General features: G+C 34.6%; 1 protein-coding gene across 4 annotated transcripts in view; it reads right to left on the bottom strand.

Moving 5' to 3' along the window:
* Positions 1-23,655, bottom strand: part of SMARCA1 (SWI/SNF related, matrix associated, actin dependent regulator of chromatin, subfamily a, member 1) — a 109,568-nt gene that overhangs the window by 54,351 nt on the left and 31,562 nt on the right. For 2 of the 4 annotated variants that reach the window (XM_053579926.1, XM_053579928.1), the window contains exons 13-19: positions 17,443-17,478; positions 16,319-16,471; positions 14,614-14,746; positions 13,518-13,666; positions 11,829-11,948; positions 4,193-4,303; positions 3,613-3,726 (exon numbers count right to left, since the gene is read on the bottom strand). In XM_053579926.1, coding sequence (XP_053435901.1) covers positions 3,613-3,726; positions 4,193-4,303; positions 11,829-11,948; positions 13,518-13,666; positions 14,614-14,746; positions 16,319-16,471; positions 17,443-17,478 — 816 coding nt within the window. The remainder of the gene's footprint in view (positions 1-3,612; positions 3,727-4,192; positions 4,304-11,828; positions 11,949-13,517; positions 13,667-14,613; positions 14,747-16,318; positions 16,472-17,442; positions 17,479-23,655) is intronic. The other 2 variants (XM_053579927.1, XM_053579929.1) reach the window with 1 other exon arrangement.

The raw sequence follows: 23,655 nt of genomic DNA on the forward strand, positions 1-23,655 counted from the left end.
TCAAGGAGAATTACTCAACCTCTCTATGCCTCAGTTTCCTCATCTGTAAAATAAGGATGAAGTTCCAGGACTGTTATGAGAATAATGAGCGAATATTTATAAAGAATTTGGAACAATAAGTAACACAAGTAAGGACTAAATAAGTATCTTCTATAATTATCATTTACCACCCACCCACTTCCCTGCCTTAAAAACATCTGAATGGTTTTCCTTTGCTCTAAAGCTGAAGCTCGACCTCATTAATATGAACTATAAAAACTCCATGTGATCTGACTCTACCCATTCACCAGTGTCATCTCAAGTCACTCTCCTCCTCACCACTGCCTAGCAACACTGGCCTTCTTGCAGTTCCCAAAAGGGGTCATCTGCCAACCCACCTCAAGACCTTACCATGAGTTGGCCCCTGCCTCAGCTTTTCTCTCCCACACTTCACATGGCTAATTTGTATCTCTTGAATCTCAGCTTAAGTAACATGTCCTTAAGGAACACTTCCCTGATCTCCCAGTCCACTGTGAGATACCTATGTTACCTTCATAGCACTCTTTGTAAGCATAAAACTACACATGTAATTGTATCATTACACTATAATACCCGTTTAATGTCTGTCTCCTCCATTAAAATGTATGTTAAGTTCCAGAAGGTGAAGGAGCTCATCTGTCTTATTCGCTAGTTTATCCCAAGTGCTTTGCCCAGCACCTGGCACACAGCAGTGCTTAATAAACTGGTATTATATGAAAAAAGTCTTCCTCTCACTCATTCTCCCTCTCTTGTCACTTCTTTCTAGGAGATAAGGAAAACAGTAAAATACAATAGCACAAATTCCATGTCCTCTTCCCTCTCGCTATTCATCCCTTTCCTCTATTCTTAGATTTTTTCCTCCTCCCTCCTCCTTTCTATTGCCCTTCACAGCTGCCCTTTCATTCCTCTATCTTCTGAGGTTTCCTCTCCCCTATCGCCTTCCAGCTGGCCACCACCCAAGGAGTCACTGAAAGACCTCACCCTTAACCACAAACTGCCTGTAATAAAAGGCACTGTTTATATTCAAACCCAAGATGTGGCCAGAATGTGGTGGGCATTGTAATTATCACAGGGAAAAAAATTTCAGTATCTCCAAGGAAGGAGCATAAACAGTTATATCATCAGAGATGATTTTTTATATTGCCTCTACTTGACTACCACTTGGCTCACCTCCCAAACAACATGCCACACCACTATAAACACAGTCCCTATTTAGGACCACAGAAAGAAGCAGGGTTACACCACATGTAGAAAGAGCCTAGAGTATCTAAGTGAAAAGAGCAGAGCATATGAATACCAAGAACTTGGTTGTGAGACCAGCACTCATGACAACCCTGTTAGCTATGTGACCTGAAACAGGGTCATTTAAACTCTCTGAATCTGTTTCCTCCCCTATTATAAAGAGATGATCATAACACCTATTTCAAGAGGTTGTTAGGTATCAAATGAAGTATATGTTAAAGAACTTATTCCACATAAATATTTGGTTTATTACTAAAGTCTAACATTTCAATTAATTTTCCTTTCAAGTCTCACTAGTAAGAGTTAGTGAAAGTAACAGAAAATAATGTTCTAAGCCCAAAATTATTATAAATCTTTTGGGTTTTTTTTGTTTTTTTTGTTTTTTTTGTTTTTTTTTGTAGAGACAGAGTCTCACTGTACGGCCCTCGGGTAGAGTGCCGTGGCATCACACGGCTCACAGCAACCTCCAACTCTTGGGCTTACGCGATTCTCTTGCCTCAGCCTCCCAAGCAGCTGGGACTACAGGCGCCCGCCACAACGCCCGGCTATTTTTCTGTTGCAGTTTGGCCAGGCCTGGGTTTGAACCCGCCACCCTCAGCATATGGGGCCGGCACCCTACTCACTGAGCCACAATGATATGTATTTGTTTATCTCATAAAATCTTAACTATTTTATTAGAATTTTACCACTTTTATTTTGCATTTTGAACCTATAATTGCCTATTTCTTCTGGCATATCACTGTTTTTCACTCTTAAGCCTGATCTTAATGTTCAAGCATTCATACTTTACTCTTCTATAATTTCCTAAAAAGGATTTTATGTAGTCCTGTTGGTGTAAATACATTCAAATTTAATCACATTTCCCTAAATAGATTACAACTAACAACTTATATTCCCCTTATGTATTTTAGTCCTTATTTATACATATATAATTTTATTTATTTTATTTTATTTATTTATTTAGCAACAGAGTCTCACTTGGTCACACTTGGTTGAGTGCCATGGCATCTTAGCTCACAGCAACCTCAAACTCTTGGGTGCAAGCGATTCTCTTACCTCAGCCTCCCAGGTAGCTAGGACTACAGGCACCTGCCACAACACCTGGCTATTTTTTTTTTTTTTTTTTTTTTTTTTAGAGACGGGGTCTCACTTTTGCTCAGGTTGATCTCAAACTCGTGAGCTCAGGCAATTCACCTGCCTCAGCTTCTCATGTGCTGAGATTACAGGCATGAGCCACCATGCCCAGCTTATTTATATATTTTTAATTTTGATGGATAAGTAGCAAGAAAGGCTCTCTTTGTTGTCCTCATTCAAAATAGCAATACTTCACTCTGAACAAATAGACTCTAGAGATCCACTCTAGTTTTAAAATATATAGGGATTAACTAAGTATCTTAAATAAATAGAGATTTGCTAGGCATATTCCAGCTACTAATCAAAATAATTAATCAAAGTTACAATTCCAATAAAGGTTGACAATTTTTTTTTCTATTAAATCATAACTAACTGTGTACATTAATATATTTATGGGGTATGATGTGCTAATTTTATATACAATTTGGAATGCTTATATCAAACTAGTTAACATAGCCTTCACCAAAATATAGATTTAGGTTCATAAAAACATAAAACTTGACAAAAATTATAGTGGTGTGAATGTTTTTATAATTTTTATGCTAGGGATTATTATACCACCTTTGGGCATTCCTATCCACTAGGAGGTCAATTTCAACATACAGAAATAAACTGGTAGGTTTATCCTCTCAGTAAATTTAGTGTGACAAATATTAAGTTCCACTCACCATAAATAGGTTCCTATCTTCCTATATGAGTAAGAATTTTCAATCCCAAAAGATCATTTTAAAATTATGTAATTCATTATCATGTTTAATCATTATCTTTAAAACCTAAGTGACCACAATCTACTAACCACCAACAAAGATTTCATAAACTTGTGAGCAATTAATATAAAAATACTAATTCTTGGTATTGTTGAGGGAAGTGATCAGAAATTTCCTATATCAATATTCACTTCTATTCAAACACATACCTATTATTTTTCTATGTATTTTTAACCATTGAAATACTATCATTATTAAAAATGCTATTACTATTTTGAAATATCAGCTAATTCACCATTAATCTCTTTTCAATAATGATCATATTGGTGATTCAGTAGTTTGAACCTAATTAAACCTTCTCTTTGGTAGTGAAAACATCACTGATTTACTTTTACACTCTCTCACATTAAAATGGAAGGCGTTCTAGTCTACCTTAATAGACTGTGTTAATTTGTAAGATTATAATACAAAATATAATCTAAAAACTGAACCTAAATAACTGAAAAATTACCTTATAGCCTATGGTCTTCCGATAATAGAGAATTTCTTTTTCCAGGAGCTCAAATAAACGTGGTGGGAAAAACTGAAAATCCTGAACATTTGGCTGTTTTGGAGGCCGTGGAGCCTGTGAGGAGAAAATGTATTACATATATATATATGTATATATATATATATATATACATATATATATATATACACACACACACATATATAAATGTATTACATATATACACAGAACAAAATGGTCACAGCCAACAAGGCACCTGCAAACATTTAAAATCCAAAGAGAGAATATTGCCATTTAATCATAGAGATAGCCACATTTAACAATGACATTTTAAACATATATATATATATATTTCTTTTTAATACATGAAGTGAACATACTTATCTTTTAGTATTTCTTTTATATATAAGAAAAACTTAAAAAATGGAATCTACTTATATGGGTAGGCCACATCAAGTACTTTTTTATTTTGTTATATTTTAGGGACTATAATTGGGCAATAATATAAGTAAATCTGAATCATAGACCATATTACTGGAGAAATCTACGGTAGGACATAAAAACTGGCCTTGTGCAGTTTTACCTTTGGAATCTTTGGCTCACTGACACGCAAAGCCTCTCTGAAGTAGGCATCCACTGCATAGTTTGCTTTGCGTTCTCGTTTAGGAGGTTCAATCCATTCCACCATACCAAGCTACACGCAACAAACAGGAACAAAGGTTTAATGACTCCAACCTATTTTATCAAAATCAAGTGTATCAAGGCTGCAGAAGCATGAGAAAAACAAAGCCATTAGGAAAAAATCAAAACTTGCTTTATGAAAGTTCCAAAACCTTACCATGTACACCAAGTTTAGGTGCAAAGATGATTTTCTTTGTGGGGTTTTTTTTAAATGTGTTTAAAAATTAGTTCTTCCTTAGTAACTGAGAAGAATCTTCACAATCTGATTAGTATTTTTGTCAAATTAAATATATAAATAGTAGTTAATATAGAAAGAAGTGTAACATTGATTCTGGTAACTGTGAGAGGTGTGTGAATTAGAAAATAGATGAGAGGGTAAATGAGGAATATCAACATGACAGGCATTTATCACATCAAATCAAGAGAAATGTTCAAATGAGATTTTCTAAAAAAGTGGTTGTGGTATAGTGGGAAAAACTGGTGCAAACAGAAAAACCTAGATTTAAATTCAGGTTCTGCTCCTTTACCACTTGTATAACTTTGGGTGAGTTATTTTTTCCATCTGTAAAATAAGAATAATAACACCTACCTTGAAGATTAAATGTGACCACACATGTGAAAGCATTAAGTAAACCACCAAGAGTTAAATGTAAGATATTATCAAACATCCAAAGTAGTGTGAATAATAATTTAGTAGCATTACTGAATTTTACTCCATTATCAGCTAGAAAATACAATTCAACAGAAGGCAAAACTGACATTGCAAAGTTGTGGAATCTGAGGAATGGTTTTCTAATTCTTATTTTTCTTGACTTCACAGGGCCTAGCCTAGTGCCTTTACATAAAATAAGTCATTAATGGCCTGAAAGAAGTCATTAATCCACTATTAATGGTCTCTCTATATATGATCTTACCTAAAGGCTGTATTCCAACCTTGACATGATATTTTTAGAGTGAATGATAAACTATCCCAGTGGATAACTAAGATAGTTAGAGATCTACAAATTCTCTTAGTGACTAGAGAAGAAAAGACTAAAGACATAATGGTGGTATTCACACATGTAAAAGTCTACCAAACAGAAAAAAACACAGTTCTTTATTGATCTATAAGATTAAAATCAGTGTGGAAAGTTATGAGAAAGTAAATTACCACTCAATTCAATTTAACAATTTGCAATAAGTACCTACTATATTATTATGTCCAAGTCAGTGTCAGGGATATAAAGATGAATAAAACAATTTCTTTCATCAAGGAGCTCATAGGTCAAATAAAACGTTTGCTAAGAAGGAGAGAATATAAAACAATAAAATGAACTATCCTGAGAGGGGTTAGATTCTCAACATTACAGTATTTAATGCCTGGGTATCTGTCCTAGAAGCTAAAGGTGTGACTTCTTAATTATAAGAAAGGTTAGAGTAAATGACCTTTTAGGTAACTTCTAGAAGTCTATGGGATATAGATATTATAATGTGATATTTAAGTAAAATGAGAAAATACCCACAGCAGTGAAATAAATTTTGCTCTTTTTTGCAGATGGATTAATGTGAGATGATAGCGACGAAAGAGATATTTTATAAATAATCAATAGTTTATCTCTCTCAACTGGAGTGAAAATCAATTAATAATAGTTTAAATTATCTAAGAGTTAAGTATTTCACCATTTAACCTAGGTATTCTAATTCAAAATAAGCATTAAAAGGAAATTCCTGAACTTGCAAAAACAGCATAAATCATACTGAATTCGTTTGTCTTAGATAACAGTACATTAATACTAACTTATTCAAATTAATTTATTCAGAATCTATGTCAGCCATCATGACTTTATTTACCAGATATGGTTATAAAGTAATGCAACTGGTTCAACAAATCTATATGAAAATCTTCCTTAATGTATGATTTCCACGACTTATGAGTAACATTCTTTCAGGTTTTCAGTTCTCTTCAAAGGATAAAAGGATCATTTAAACCTATTTAAAAACCTATCTAGAAAGTACAAAGAGACAGAAATACAATATATTCTCAGCTTGGAATATTCAGAAAAAATTCTAATTTGGGATATTACTACAACTATAATATATTCGTTTATAAAAATACAAGTTATCATAATCATTAAAATTTCTCTATACCATGCATCATTTAGTTAGCATTAGAAGCACAAGAAAACCTGTTATACCACAGTATAAATCAATAAGTATTAATATTTTACTGTCTAATTGTCTTCTAAAAATGTGGATAAGAAGCTCCGCTGATTTCTTAGAGTCCATTGTTTAATATTTTTCACTTTATAAAACACTAAGTACCCATAAGCCTGTAGGAATAATTGTAAAATTAAAATAATTAATATCACATAATGAAATTTAAAAAGCATATTAGAATAATTTCCACCCTGTACAGAGAGGCTATCACCTCCATCTCACCAGGATAAAACATAAGCAGTCTGAGTTAAGATTATAGATAAAAACAACCAGAAAGATGTAAGTCAAGAAACTAAAAGCTATCAGAAGTAATGACAGCAACAAAGCATTATCAGCGTACTAGGTGAAATAGAAACCAAAATGGTTTACTTAATTTTTCCGTAAAATCAATACCTAAAAATAAGCTTTTTTAATTTAAATGAAATTCACTTATTAGTTCAAAAATATAACAACTCTATGGAACAATTTGAGCAACAAAAAAATGATAGAATGGATTATAACACAAAAAAATAAACCTCCACTCGTCCATACTGATATTAATAAATGGCTAAATATAAAATACATGAGGGAGAAGGAGCAGCCCTTCCTTGCAGAAAAAAAAAAAAAACATAAATATAGATGTAAATATAGATGTAATGAGAGAAATACAAAACTACCATAAGACAAACACCAGAAAAATAACTATTGCAGGTAAACTCCACCAACAAATGCTAAGTTTCAGGACTATCTCTGCTTCAAGACAGTTATCAATTACAAAGGGAAAAATGGCTAATTAATAGTACACAGACTCAGCAGATACCATCTCAGTTAAGTGATCAAGGTTAATGCCACCAGTAATCAGATACATCAATATCATATATTACCTGATATGATGCACTGGGAAGGACATATCATTCCTTCTGTGGCAATCTTATCAAACATGTATAATCTCAATCAACTCATGAGAAAATGTCAGACAAACCCAAAGTGAGATACAAACTAAAAAATAACTGATAAGTACTCTTCAAAAATGTGAAGGTCAAGAAAGGGAAAATTTAAAAGCTGTTGCAGACTAGAAAATACCAAGGAGACAGCAACAAAAACGCAATGTGGGCCAAGAAAATAAGATAAGCCACAGAATGGGAGAAAATATTTGGAAAAGATGCATTTGATAAAGAATAATCATTCAAAATAAAACTCAAAAATAAGAAAAGAAGCAATTTTGATTGAAAAATGGGCAAAAGAACTATACAGACACTTCAGCAAAGATGATACATGGATGGGCAATAAGCTTATGAAAAGGTGTTCAACACCATACGTCATCTAGAAATTGCAAATTAGGGGTGGCGCCTGTGGCTCAGCAAGTACGGCACCAACCCCATAGACTGAGTGTGGTGGGTTTGAACCCGGCCCCAGCCAAACTGCAACAAAAAATAGCCGGGCGTTGTGGCAGGTGCCTGTAGTCCCAGCTACTGGGGAGGCTGAGGCAAGAGAATTGCCTAAGCCCAAGAGCTAGAGGTTGCTGTGAGCTGTGACACCACAGCATTCTACCGAGGGCAACAAAATGAGACTCAGTCTCTAAAAAAAAAAAAAAACAGGAATTGCAAATTAATTCAACAATGAGAAATCACTACACACCTATTAGAAAGGTGAAAATCCAAAACACCAAGAACACCAAATACTGGTAAGGATATGGAGCAAGAGGAACTCTCATTCATTCATTGGTGGTGGAAATGCAAAATGGTACAGCTGCTTTGGAAAACAGTTTGGTAGTTTAATACAAAACTAAATATATTCTTACCATAGGATCCAGCAATCATATTCCTTGGTAGTCACCCAAAGGAGGTAAAAACTTACATCCACAAAAAATCTGTACACGGACAGATATTCACAGCAGCTTTATTCATAACTGCCAAAATGTTGGAAGCAACCAAGATGTCCTTCAGTGGGTAAATGGATAGATTGTGGTATATCCAGAGAACAGAACATACTTAGTGCTAAAGGGAAATGAGCTATCAAGTCATAAAAAGACATAGAGGAAGATTAAATGTATGTACTACGTGAAAGAAGCCAATCTGAAAAGGAAACATAACAACTCAGGGCAGTGCCTGTGGCTCAACTTCATGATATTCTGGAAAAGGCAAAACTATGGAGACATTAAAAAGATCAGTGATTGCCAGGGAGTGAGGGATGATTTAATAAGTGGAGCACAAAGGATTTTTAGGGCAGTCAAACTACTCTCTATGCTACCATACTAGTAGCTACATAACATTACACATTTGTCAAAACCCATAAAATATACTACAACAAGTAAGGACCCTAATGAAATGATAGACTTTGAGTTATTTCTTGAACCAGAACCAGTGTAAAGAGTAAATGAACCAAAGGGGGAATAGTAGGGAACTGAGAAAATAAATCACACAGTAGACACAGATTGCACAAAACATAAAGAGATGGGATCGGGAGATCTGGGTGCAAATGATGACTGCAGCCAGCACCCAACAGTGTCAACAGCTTTATTTACATAGTACCTAAACATTGCATATATTAACAATGTTGCAAATCAGCAAGGAAAGCAAGTAGGAAATATTTTCACCTTTCAAGGTTGAGGGGAAGTAACTGGATAAGTTAAAGGGGTTTTATCATAAGCAACATTCTTAATGACGTGAATCTTAGTACATGGGGTAAAAATCAATTTTAGGGAGAAAAGGCTATGTGCTTTTAGGCAAAAGATAGGAAAGTTTACAGAAGCTACGTGACTGCTGGCAGAAAGAGCAAGGAGAAAGGACTATAGCTTTAGGAAGAGAGGAGAAACAGTTTGGGGGTCATTCCTTGAATGCATCTCCTGACCTGTGGGGGTTCTGCCATCTCACAGTCTGCACTACACAAGGTTATAATGATGTGTCAGTGTAGGTTCACTGAATGTTAATAAATGAACCATTCTGGTGCAGGATGTTGATAGTAGAGGAAGCTATGCATGAGTGGACAGTGTATATGGGAACTATGTACTCTCCATTCAGTTTTGCTGTGAACCGAAAGATAAAAATAAAGTCTCTTTTTATAGCTGAGTACTATTCAATTATTTTTATATGCCACATTTTCTTTATCCATTCATCTGTTGATGAACATTTAGGTTGATCCCATATTTTGGCTATTATGAATAGTGGTACAATAAACATGGGGGTGCAGACCTCTCTTCAATATACTGATTTTAACCAGACATGGCAGCACAAGCCTACAGTCTGAGCTACTCAGGAGGCTGAGGCAGGAGGATCATTTGAGTCTAAGAGTTCAAATCTAGCCTACGCAACATAGCAAGACTCTGTATCCCGATAAAAACAAAAAAAATACATATCCTGATTCCTTTTCCTTTGGATCAATGACCAATAGTAATATTAATGGATCACACAGTCATTTTATTTTTAGTTTTTTGAGAAACCTCCATACTGTTTTCCATAAGGACTTTACTACTTTACATTCCCACAGACAGTGTTTAAGAGTTCCCTGCAACCTTGCCCACATTTGTTACTATTTTGTCTTTTTGATAACAGCCATTCTCATTGCTTGCCATCTCATTATGATCTATATTTCCCTGATGATTAGTGATGTTGAGCATTTCTTCATATACTTGTTAGCCATCTATGCATCTTCATTCGAGAAATGTCTGTTTATGTCCTTTGTCCATTTTTAAATCAGATTATTTGGGTTTTTTGTTATTGAGTTGTTTAAGTTCTTTGTATATTCTACATGTTAATTCCTTGTCAGATGAATAGTGTGTAAATATTTTCTCCCATTCTACAAGATGTCTCTTCACTCTGATGACTGTTTCCTTTGCTGTGAAAAAGCTTTTTAGTTTGATATAGCATCAATTATCTCTTTTTGTTTTTGTTGCCTGTGCTTTTGAAGTCTCTCCCATAAAATTGTTGCCTAGATCAATCTCCTGAAGCATTTCTTTCCTGTTTTCTTATAGTATTTTTATAGTTTGGAGTCTTAGAGTTAAGTTTTTAAGGGTGAATAGAGTTAATAATTTTTTGTATATTTTCATAAGCGAGAAGAGATGAGTTTGAACATTCCCAATACAAAAAAAAAAAAAAAGTTTGAGGTGGATATGCTAAATTACCCTGATTTGATTGTTAACACATGGTATACATGTATTAAAATATCATTCTGTATTCCATAAATATATGCAATTACCATGCATCAACTAAAAAAATAAAATAATAAAGTCTATTTTTAAAAAAACTACATGTGGGATGCTAGACTGAACCCTTTAGAACAGGAAAAGGACACTGGCAGAAAATCTGGTGTTGCTTTCCTGATTTGATAATTATACTAACATGAAAGCTGTTAGGAGAAGCTGAATGAAAGATATATGTTGACTCCATACTATTTTTGCAACCATTCCATAAATCTAAAGTACTCAGCCCTACTATGAAGCTAAATTATAGCTTTCATATGAAGGCTATAACCCAACTATAGCACAAGAATATGGGGAAAGGGCCAAGGAAGGGGAAGGGAAGGGGGAGGTTAGGGTGAAGGAAGGGTAATGGGTGGGTCCACACCTACGGTGCATCTTAGAATGGGTACAGTTGAAACTTACTAAAGGCAGAATACAAATGTCTACATACAATAACTAAGAAAATGCCATGAAGGCTACGTTGAACAGTTTGATGAGAATATTTCAGATTGTATATGAAACCAGCACATTGTACCCTTTGATTGCACTAATGTACACAGCTATGATTCAACAATAAAAAAATTTTAATTACAGCCTTAATTTCAATTTAAACAAACAAGATAAATAAAACCCCCTTTTCTTCAACAAAGTACTTACTGTCCATGTAGTATATTACAAGGCAATATTTTATAAATGAGACCACATGTAACAAAGTCTTTCTGGCATTTAACCAATTAAATGTTACTGATATTATTCCTCATAGAGTTAATACTAAGTGCCAGACATCTGTCTAATTATCTTATGATTATTAACTAATGTCATTGTCAGAATCACCCTATAATATAACTACTATACCCTCCATTTGACAGGTGAGAAAACTGAGTACCCAGAGTCACTTAATCAATAAAGAGTTCAGATCTCAGCTCCCAAGATCAGGAACTGAACTGCAATCCCATACTGCTTTTCAATAACTATAGCAGCAGCAAAAATGTTTATCATGATGATGATCATGTTAATAATTAACAAACCCGAAAAATTTGTGAAAAATGTATCTTGCCTGAGACCTTTTGACCTATGTCAAATATCACTCTATTAAAGAGTAATGTGATAGTTTAGTGCCAGTGTTGTAATTGTTATGGAGATAAATGTTAATTTGAGGGTCTAATGGTTGAGGGTAAAAAGTTACCTTCTGTTTTTCTCTATAATCTTCTCCTTCAAACTTGTATAAACTTTGTTCAGTGTCCATCCTAAAATTTCTAAGAGAAGACTCTCCCATTTTCTGCAAGCGTTCATTCATCTCTGCAGTCTAAAGTTGAATACATTGAAATGAGAAAATTATCACTGAATTACTTGTAAAAATCTGTGAATTCTCTACCTTTTTAAAAAATCAGGTTTTGACATGAAATATACAGTCTATTAAATTATAAGATATGAATACAATGCTAACATCAAACTTGAGTATAAGTTTAACTTGCCCCAAGTATTTTATTTATTTCTATTTATTTTAGATTAACATAGGGTACATGTGATTAAACTACATTATCTGAGTTTGAAAGATCTGTGGTATCAATTGTAGTTGTAGAAGCTCTACCTGGCCCCAAGTATTTTAAATACTTAAGTACATACTTACTTAATACTTCCCAAGTATTCTCACTTAGGTTTTCTTTAAAATATTTTATCACTGAAAATATAGCCAGATTATATAATAATTTCTATTGAATAATTTTAATGGAACAAATAGCTAATGCAAAAGGCAATGTTGGACTAAAACAATACATTCTGCATATTGATATGAAACATATTATCACACGATTGTTCAAAATACAGGATATGACCTCAAAAACAAAAATCTTCTGAAAAGTATATTCAACTAATTTATAGCATATGTAGTAAACATGGTAAAATACACCATGGAGATGGATCAGCAAAATCCACACTGTGAGCAACTAAAAAAGCAAACAACCCAGTTTCTTCATCAAATGAATTATAAGAAAAAGAATACATAAATGAGGTAAAAGCTATAGTTTGAAAAAGATCAGATGACATAAGAACCAATAGTAACATGCAGACTTCATCTGCATTCTGATTTTTTTAAAGTGTTTTATAAGGTATAACTATAAAATAACTAGGAATTTGAATACTAACTGGATATTTGATGTTATTAAGGAATTATTGGTTTTTTTCTGGTGAGACACTGCTATAATGATTATGTGTTTGAAGAGTCCTTATATTTTAGAAATGTATAGTGAAATATTTAGAGCTAAAATGATATATCTGAGATTTGCTTGAAAATAATCCATAAAGGGGGAAATGAACCAGGGATATGAATGGCACAGGATTGATTGATAGTTGTTAGAAATGGGTGATATAACATAGGGTCTTATACTATTCTGTCTACTTTTGCTTATGTTTAAAATTAAACATAATTAGTGAAAAGAAAAAATAAACATAAAATATTCTAAAACAATTTACTTTGCTGTAACAAATAATCCTTTAGTATTTCATAAAATGTGTACAAAATATTTTCAATTACCACAATGGAGCAGTACAAAATTCATAATTCAATCAAAAAAATTATAAAAAATGAAGTCCTTATACTTGTGTTTAAACACAGAACTCACTAGATTTTAAGTACAGAATTTTCAGTAAGCATGAAATATAAGGTCAGTCAATTTTAAACTCTGGTTCTTAGTCTTTCTCACCTCCAAAAAAATTTAAATCTGTAATTTACCCCTGGAAATAGATCTAAAAGCTGTTAGAGAAAACATGAGTTATTTGAAACATCTAGTTCAATGCAATGCAAACATGATAAATATGCAGATGTACATTGATTTTAAAGCAATCCATTATGAAGACAAAATACCATTTAACTGACCTTCTTTTCCCCTCTTTCCAGAATAGTTGTAATGTCTTCATCTGTCAGCTCACTTTCTTTAGAAGCAAAAACGTGGGTGGCTCCATGCCGTATCATTTGTAACATTTCCTCTTTTGCCAGCTTGTTAGATTGTTGGTCAATAAGTCTTCCTAATAATAAAAATTAAAATTGTATACACTCAATCAATTATATTCCAAAGAAAGCCTAGCACAATAGTTCTAATTAGACACTGCCACATTTAACCATAAATAAAGCTTTATAAGAACAATTAGTGAGCATTAAGGTTGTTTTATGAACAATCTTATACGTTTTTCTTCTACCATACTTTCTATTTCATAGTGAAATTCCATCCGTAAAATTCAGTTAAAACCCAGAGGAGACAAAAATGTTTTTTTCTTGTCCAAACTACATTTTTCAGCTGGGCATGGTAGCTCATACCTGTAATCCCAGCACTCTGGGATGCCAAGGCAGGTGGGTCACCTACGGTCAGAGTTAGAAACCAGCCTGAGCAAGAGCAAGTCCCCGTCTCTACTAAAACTAGCTGGGTGTTTGTGGCAGATGACTGTATTCCCAGCTACGTGGGAGACTGAGGCAAGAGGATTGCTCAAACCTAAGAGTTTGAGGTTGCTATTGAGCTATGACACAACAGTACTCTATCTACGGCAACAGAGTGAGACTCTGTTTCAAAAGAAAAAAAAAAGAAACAAACAAACAAACTACATTTTTCAGATCAAATTTCTCTGTACATAAAGGAACCTTCTACTACATGTTTCAAAAAATTTAAAACTAGGTATTTTTAGCTGCTAAATACTATCAGGTATATCAAAAGACATGCTATTGGTTATTCAACTATAAGCTACAGAAGTTGAACTACTCCATATATTGAATGCAAAGGTTTTCCTTAGGAAGATTTCAATTAGCATTTTAATATTTTTCCTTTTATTTTTAATTGACACATAATCACACATATTTATGGGATACGGAGTGTTTCAATTTTTTTCTTTTTGGGTCAACCAAAAATAAAAGTAACCTCCTTTGAAGAAAATGGAATGTGTATTTGTAAAAACCACCTAATTAAGTTTGTTTGTATAAATACCTTGTTGTATAACAATTGAATCAAGTCTCAATTTTATCTCAGCTCTCTCCACAATCCTTTCTTCAACAGTGTTGTCAGTGATGAGACGGAATACACGTACTGGCTTCTTCTGACCAATTCGATGTGCTCGATCCTAGTAGAAAAAGTTCTAATATGAGATATTGGATATTCTGTATAGAGTGTAGCCATCACTTGCTGTGAAATTCTGAAAATAAATTATCTCTCTAGACCCGTCACTTTTGAAGGGAGGATGATGAATATAAAGAATACTTAAAGACCATTTAGTAACAAAGAAATCTGTAATATTATATTGTACCATTAATGAATGGGAAAATTCCAGAAGGACAAAAGGCAAAGGCTCTTTAAGATGACGACAAGAGGAAGCTGAAATTTCTGGACTGAGTTACTGAGTAACTTTAAGCAACTAAATACAAACATCTCCCAAACTAGCAAGGAGTTTTATAAGTAGTTAGCAAGGGTTGTTATGGTGGCAAAAATCTGCTTTATCTCATCATCAAACAGTTCTTTCTGCTTACTGAGGCAATTCAGGGATATGTAGTAAAGGTCATAAAAAGTAATGAAATATTAATATCTTTACTATATAATAGTCTAAAACTGGCCTTGTAGTTTATAGTTGATAAAGATGACAGGTGGCAACTTATAGCAATATAAAAACATCTATGGAGAGTGTTTTAAACATAAAATATGCTAGAGCAAATAGGTATAGGGAAAAGGGTAGTAGAGGAATAAAAAAAATCAAAGGAATAAGGTTCAAAACAGCCCTTAAACTAAATATAAAAGCTCTATAGCCCAGTAACAAAGTTTCAACATAGCACATTAACAGAGAATGCAATACTTATTGTACTTACTGCTACTTACTCATATAAAACAGGTAGTTCAAACACCATGCTAACATAAATTATGCTAAAACACTGATTTTTAAATGTCCCAATGGTCAATCTCTTTCAAGTCTCTAAAAAGGGAGGACTTCTAAGTTATACCTCACTGGCAGATGATATTGTTTCAAAAAAGATAATAATTCCATAACTTCTTGCAATTTTGAATATGTATTTTGCACCTTTTTACTTCTGAAATTATATTTACTTATTTGAAAATGAGTCACATTGAGAGAAAGTGTACCTCTAGCTCAATAAATAATACCAAAATATCGAAGGAGTTACCTTTAGTGTCATGATGAAAGTTAAGAGGAAAAGCTCCCTGAAAAAAAAAAATTTAAGTGTAGAATAGTTTGGTGACGGTGTCCTTAAGCAGAAAATGTTTTCCTGGAATATATTCCTTTCTTACATTTATACCTTCTCTCTCCAATCATTTTATTATAAAAGTTAAAATCCTACCTTTCAAAATTGCATTGATAATTTAGGACAGATGAATTTTTTAACACTTGTCATTAAAATAAATGTATATGCACTCTTCAATTTTCAGGAATGGGAAAAAATGACATTTCTGTTTCATGATAAAAACCAAAATTGACACATAAATGCTAAAGGTGCATCTGGGTTGTGTTTGTTTTTGTTCGTTTATTTTTGCAATTACAACAGCAACTTTGTTGTCCAGGATAATCTACTGTAACTTCTATAAAACCTCCCCCAAATTGTAAACCTTTTATCATAAATTACCTTTATTATGTATAAATAATAGTATTCTGAGCTATGATAAATGTCTGACATGGTGAAAGGTTACTAACCATAGCTTGTAGATCAACCTGTGGATTCCAGTCTGAATCATACAGTATAACCACATCAGCACTTGCCAAGTTGATTCCAAGACCTCCAGCCCTGGTACTCAGCATAAAGATGAATTTGCTACTATTAGGAGCATTAAAAGCCTCTATTGCTTCCTTTATTTTTTTAATTGTCAAAAGGATAGAAGAAAAAGAGAAAAATATCAAATTATCGGAGTCCTTAAGAAACAAATAAAAAATTTGAACATGCATTCAGAAAATCTTTATACTTTTATAATATCTTTATAAATATTCTATAACGAACTTCTATCTTCAAAAACATTTGAGCATATATCTATATACTGAATTGTACAAATTGCTATAAAAAGTATGTTACATAAATGAAGTTCCTAATCTTTAAAAGCTTACATTAATAGACAAACTTAGAAAAATCACATAAACAAATTTAACTAAGTAATAATTCATTTATATTATTTTAAAATAATAATAGTAAAAATGTTTTAATAGAGTGAGAGCTGAACTATGTCTGGGTAAAATGTCAGAAATCTCAACTTTATTCCCACTAGCTTATAAATGATTAATAAAGAAGGTATGGTTAGGTATTGTTTAGAAGATGAACCCCAAAAGAGAAAAAGTTTAGAAATGGGAATGACAGAACAAATAAAGGAGACAGTAAGAAGATTTTTATCAGTATAGTGATAAGGGACAAACAGGTAAGTAATGAGAAAAACAGGAAGTTAATCTAGGGATATTAATAAAGAATCTTAAAAAATATATATTAATATCCTTACGGTAAAGGTCTCATACAAATTAATTAGAAAACCACTAAGACACCAGCAAAAAAAAAAAAAAATGAGCAAAAAAATGAACAGACAATTCACAAAACAACAAACACAAATGCCTTAAAAATATTAGAGTAACATTCAATCTCACTAGAAATCAAGTAGATGCAAACTGAAACAACATAATACCATTTTTTGAAGATTAAAAAAATGATAATACTCAATGTTGACGAGGGGGCGGTGAGACGGGCACTCTCATACATTGCTGCTGGGAGTGTAAATTGGTACAAATTTTCTGGAAAGCAATTTGGCAATATGCATCAAGAGCCTTAAAAATGTTCATACCCTTTGACCCAGTAATTCCACTTCTAGGAATTTATCCTAAGGAAATAATCAGAGATGTGCACAAAGATTTATGTATAAGGACTTTTACTACAGAATTATTTATAATAGTGAAAACTTGGAAACAGCCTAAATAATCGACAATGGGGGATAAATTATTTATAGTGCATCCAATCCACAGGATGAATATTATCTTAAAACCATTTTTACAATGATCTTTTAATGGACAAAGAAAAATACAATATAATTTTGAGTAAAAAGTATCAGTACAGTTCACGTACTGAACTGTATATATACATAATATCAATTACTTATACATATTATATATACATAAAAAGATTGGTCAGAAATACTTTTATTCTCCAAATTTCAGTCAGCAATCATATATTACTTGTATAATCACAAAATACAGGCAAGGTTTTATTTAAATGAATGGAATGGCACGGGCAAAGTTATAGGCAGAAAAGCTGAGTTGCACTGCCGCAGTCAGAATAGCAGGTAAAGGGGGCAGTATTGAAAGCAGTGTGATGTAGTGAGAGGCACCTTGACGTAGAAGAAATAGCAAGAAATCTGGGCGTGAATCACAAGTCTTCTGTTTATTACATCTAGAATTCTGGGCAAGCATTTAACCTCTCTGAGACACAGTTCCAAATAGAGAAAATTATACCGATACTTTACTCAGCTGCTGGGAAAATTCAATTGGAACTTTAAGTTCCCTAGCTTATAGTAGTTGCTTGACAAATATTAACTTCCTTTCCTTGCAAAAGTGAGAAGGCCAATTAAGTATATACTACAGGAACTGAGCCAGATGATGACCACAGGCTTTGCTAGCTGAATTTAGCTGCAGTAATGGAGAAGGGGCAAATCTGAGAACTATTGAGAAAGAAATTATTTATTGACATCTAGTACACAATGAGATAAAGAATTCAAATGTAGTCATCCTCTTCTTACTGGAAAACAGATGAAATTATGGTACAGACAACAATGTAATGGGAAAGCAGGGAATTTCCAAGAAAAAATAAACAGTTCTAACCTTGCTATATTTAAACTCAATACATGTAATTCATAATCTCTAAAGGGAGAACGTTATTTGGAATTTTGTAAAAAACAGAACAATTTGGACATAAATAGGTAGTGAGAAGAGAGATCAGTCAGAAATGCAAATTAGCTACTTGAGATCAGAAAGCATTTACTATTCTGCCTTCATCCTAGGAAGAAGGATCATCTTTAGTGGTACTATGGGGCCTCTGCTTAATGTAGATTCAGAGAAACCAGTTCTTGGGAATAAGACAGCAAAACCGTAGTAAAGATTCAAGTTTCCATCTCAGAGGAAGTAAAAAAAAAAAAAAAAAAGAAAACAAACTATAAGACAGGGAATAGGATACACTTTGAAATGTCCCCATATGTGCAAACATTACAACTATTTCCCTGTGGAGTAGCCATTAAATCCTTACTATGAAAAGTGCCTGTGCGCTTCCGTAAACACTGTCCTACACTATAACCAAGCTTAATAAGGAGGCCCATCCCCTTGTGCGTAGTACAATGATGAGCACATAGTAGGCATTTAATAAATGCTTGTTAAATTGAAAATAAATAAAAAATACAAATAAAAAAATGAGGTTCAGGGGGCAGAGGAAGATGATAGACTAAAAGTATTTTTCAGCTGAGCTCTCCTAGAATGACTGGGGAAAAAGAAAGAACCTTAGCCATACCTGGCCTGGGGACCCTACCCAGAGTCATACCTCAGGAAGTACAGCGAGGAGGTGGTAAGGTGGATACAGCGTATGACCCAGAAAGTAGAAATCTGATGAACTAAGCAAGTGATTGTGACCAGCAGGGATCAGCTAGCCCCCATAGAGGTCCAGAATGGGAGGAAGCCTTTCCAGAGTTTTCAGTTGTTGGGGGAAGCTGTACATTGAGTGGAAAGCTTGGAAGAGTGGGAGGACTCAAACAGTATACAGCAACCAGATTTGAATGCTGGTTGGATTGGATTTGCCATAGGTTTGGTGGCTGGCAAGACAGCCATACTGAGGTCTTGGCAGCCAGGGGGGCTGCCATTGTAGGAAGGTTGTGAGAAGGTCTTAGCAGGGGCCTAAACATGGCTATCTTAATTCCACCTGCGAGGATCAGAACTCCACTCTTGGAACAGGCTGAGGGACTCACACACGCCACAGGAACTGGAGTTGGGCCACTGTGAGACATGCCCCTGAAGGATTCTTGTGAGCTTTAAGATTCCAACCCAGCAGGGTCTGAATGCAGAGGAAACAATCAGGCAATCACCCAAGGCAACTAAGTTTGGCTGTGCTCTCCTAAAAAGAACCACAGCACCACCTGGTGTCCTGGCAACATATTGCAACATACTGTCATCAAGAGCAAGGACTACTTCTGTTTGAAACAAAGGAGGCAGTGAGAAAGAAAAATGCAGACAACGGAGTGAACAAGAAGAACACATGAGGCGGAACCTACAGAAAAATTCAGGCAACATGAAAAACCAAACAGAGAAACTCAAAACAATGAGGCAGCAACTGCAGAAGACTCCACCTATAATGAATTAGTGGACTTGACAGGAAGGGAATATAAACTATGGATGATAAAGACATAAAACGAATGGATGAGAAAATGGAAAGACAGAACCAAAAGTTGGATGAGAGATATGTAGAATACAGGAAGGATACGGCAGAGCTTAAGGAAATTAAGGAGACAATCAGGGAATACAGAGATGCAGTACAAAGTATAAAAAATAGGTTAGACCATGGAGAAGAAAGAACCTCAGAGCTAGAGTATGAAATACCCAGGTGGTTAAAGAAGCAGAAAAGAAGAGAGAGAAAGCACAACAGGCACTTAGAGAACTACGAGACTCTACGAAGCATTCAAGCATACAAGTAACAGGGATTCCTGAAGGGAAAGAAGATTGTCCCAAAGGAATGGAAGCCCTACTAGAGACTAACATAAATGAAAATCTCCCAAGTTTTACTAAAGACCCCAACACGCTCCTTTCAGATGGATATCAAACCCCGGGTCATCTCAACTCAAACAGAGCCTCTCCAAGACACATTGTAATGAACCAGTCCAAAGTCAAGATGAAAGAAAAACTTTTGCAAGCAACCAGGAGTAATCACCAACTGACTACAGAGGCAGAGCCCTTAGGATGGCATCAGACTTTTCAACTAAAAACTTCCAAGCCAGAAGATCATGGTCGGTCATCCATCTTCAACATTCTTAAAGAAAACAATTTTCAGCCCAGAATTCTGTATCCTGCTAAATGAAACTTCAAAATTGATGAAGAAATCCAATCTTTTGCAGATACACAAGCACTGAGGAAATTCGTCACAACAAGACCAGCTCTACAGGAATATTCAGACCGATTCTCAACACTGACCACCTCAATGGACCACCAGCAAAGTAAACACCCAGAAGCTAAAGGTCAAAGCTTCCACAATGGTAAAAAGGATAAAACGAACTTTCACAAAATAAGATGAACAAAACTCCACCACACTTATCACTTCTCTCCATAGATGTCAATGGACTGAATTCACCACTGAAGAGGTACAGGCTGGCTGACTGGATAAAAAAACACAAGCCATCCATATGCTGTCTCCAGGAGACACACCTAGCCTTAAAGCACAAATCAGGACTCAGGGTTAAGGGACAGAAAACAGTATTTCAAGCAAATGGAAATCATCAAAAAATACAGTAACAACTCAAGATATAAAATCAATGTCCACAAATCAGTAGCCTTTGTATATGCCAATAATAGCAAAGATAAGAAACTAATCAAGGACACAATTCCCTTCACAGTAGCTTCAAAAAAACAAAATACCTAGGAATATACATAACAAAAGAGGTGAAGGACCTCTAAAAAGAAAATTATGAAACCCTAAGAAAAGAAGTAACAGAAGATATTAACAAATAGAAGAACATACCATTCTCATGCCTGGGAAGAATCAACATTGTCAAAATATCTATACTACCCAAAGCAATCTACAGATTCAAAGCCATCTCTATTAAAATACCATCATCATACTTCAAGATTTAGAAAAAATAATTCTTCATTTTGTATGGAACCAGAAGAAACCCCATATAGCCAAGACAATTCTTAGTAATAAAAACAAAGCTGGGGGTATCACCCTACCAGACTTTCAGCCATACTATAAGGCCACAGTGATCAAAACAGCATGGTATTGGCACAAAAACAGGCATTGACATTAGGAACCAAATTGCAAACCGTGAGATGAAACTAACCTCTTATAGCCACCTGATCTTTTATAAACAAAACAAAAACATACACTGGGAAAAAGAGTCCCTATTCAATAAATAGTATTGGGAGAACTACATAACCACATGTAAAAGAACGAAACTGGACCCACATCTCTTAGCACTTACAAAAATTGATTCATGATGGATAAAAGATATAAATCTAATGCATGAAACAATAAAAATCCTCAAAGAAAGTATGGGGAAAACACCTGAAGATATCAGCCTGGGGGAAAGATTTTATGAAGAAGACTTCTGTAGCAATTGCAACAACAACAAAAATAAAGAAATGGGACTTAAACTGAAAAGCTTCTGTACAGCTAAGGAAACAACAACCAAAGCAAACAGATAATTTTCAGAATGGGAAAAGATATTTGCATATTATGAATCAGGCAAAAACTTGATAACTAGGATCTATGGAGAACTCAAATTAATCAAACAACAACAACAAAAAAAAAAAACGACCCAGCAATCCCATATGTCACTGGGTAAGAGAGATGAATAGAACCTTTTCTATAGAAGACAAATGGCTAACCGTATGAAAAAATGCTCATCACCCCTAATCATCAGAGAAATGCAAATCAAAACTACCCTCAGATATCATCTAACCCTGGTGAGAATGGCCCACATCACAAAGTCTCAAAGCTGCAGATGCTGGCGTGGATGTGGAGAGAAGGGAACACTTTTACACTGCTGGTGGGACTGCAAACTAATACAATCTTTTTGGAAGGAAGTACGAAGAATCCTCAAAGAACTCAAATTAGAGCTCCTATTTGATCCTGCAATCCCATTACTAGACATCTACCCAGAAGAAAAAAAAAAATCCTTTTATCATAAGGACATTTGCACAGACTAGACTGTTTATTGCAGCTCAATTTATAATCGCCAAAATGTGGAAACAGCCTAAATGCCCACCAACCCAGGAATGGATTAAAAAGTTGTGGTATATGTGTACCCTTGAATACTATTTAGCCACTGAAAAAGATACATACTTTACACCTTTTGTATTAACCTGGATGGAGGGGAATGCATTCTTCTTAGTAAAGCATCACAAAAATGGAGAAGCAAGAATCCAGTGTACTTGGCTCAGCGCCCATAGCTCAGTGAGTAGCGTGCCAGCCACATACACTGAAGCTGGCAGGTTTGAGCCTGGCCCAGGCCTGCTAAACAATATCAACTGCAAAAAAGAAAAAAAATAGCCAGGCATTGTGGCAGGTGCCTGTAGTCTCAGCTACCTTAGAGGCTAAAGCAAGAGAGAGACAGAGAGGCTTAAGCCCAAGAGTTTGAGGTTGCTGTGAGCTGTGATGCTACAGCACTCTACTGAGGGTGATATAGTGACACTGTCAAAAAAAAAAAAAGAATACAATGTACTCAATTCTAATATGAAGGCAGTAGATGAACTGATACAAGGGGGGTTAGGGGAATGAGCAAGTGGGGAGAGGAGAGGAGGCAGGGGGTTGGAGGAGTCACAGTGTATGGCATCCCTCTTGGGGGCGGGACACAATTATCTACCAAATGCAATCAGTGTAATCTAATTCTTTGTACCCTCAACAAATCCCAAACAATAAAAAAAAAAGGAAGTCGACAAAGCAACAGTGCCCAATGCAGCTATGGAAAAAGAGGGATGAATGTGAAGTGTCACTATAGCCTGAGATGAGGCCTTAAAGAGGTTAAAAAGGCCTGTGTACAATTTCATGGCATGGTATGTACTGCATACCATAATAATGCAATAATGTACTGCATTATTCAGTTTAAACTCATACCCATTATACCCACTGATCCTGACAACAACCTTGTCAGAGAAAAAGAAGCCTAGGTGTTAATTGTATTAACCTTATAATAAAATTAAAGATACTGAGGCTCAGAGAATTAAATGGCTTGCACACTACAGAGTGGTGAAGTGATGCTAAAATCCAGGTCTTCTGAACTAGTATCAGTGCATTTTCGACTATACCATAAAAT

Source organism: Nycticebus coucang, chromosome X (genome assembly GCF_027406575.1).
Source record: "Nycticebus coucang isolate mNycCou1 chromosome X, mNycCou1.pri, whole genome shotgun sequence".
NCBI lineage: Eukaryota > Metazoa > Chordata > Mammalia > Primates > Lorisidae > Nycticebus > Nycticebus coucang.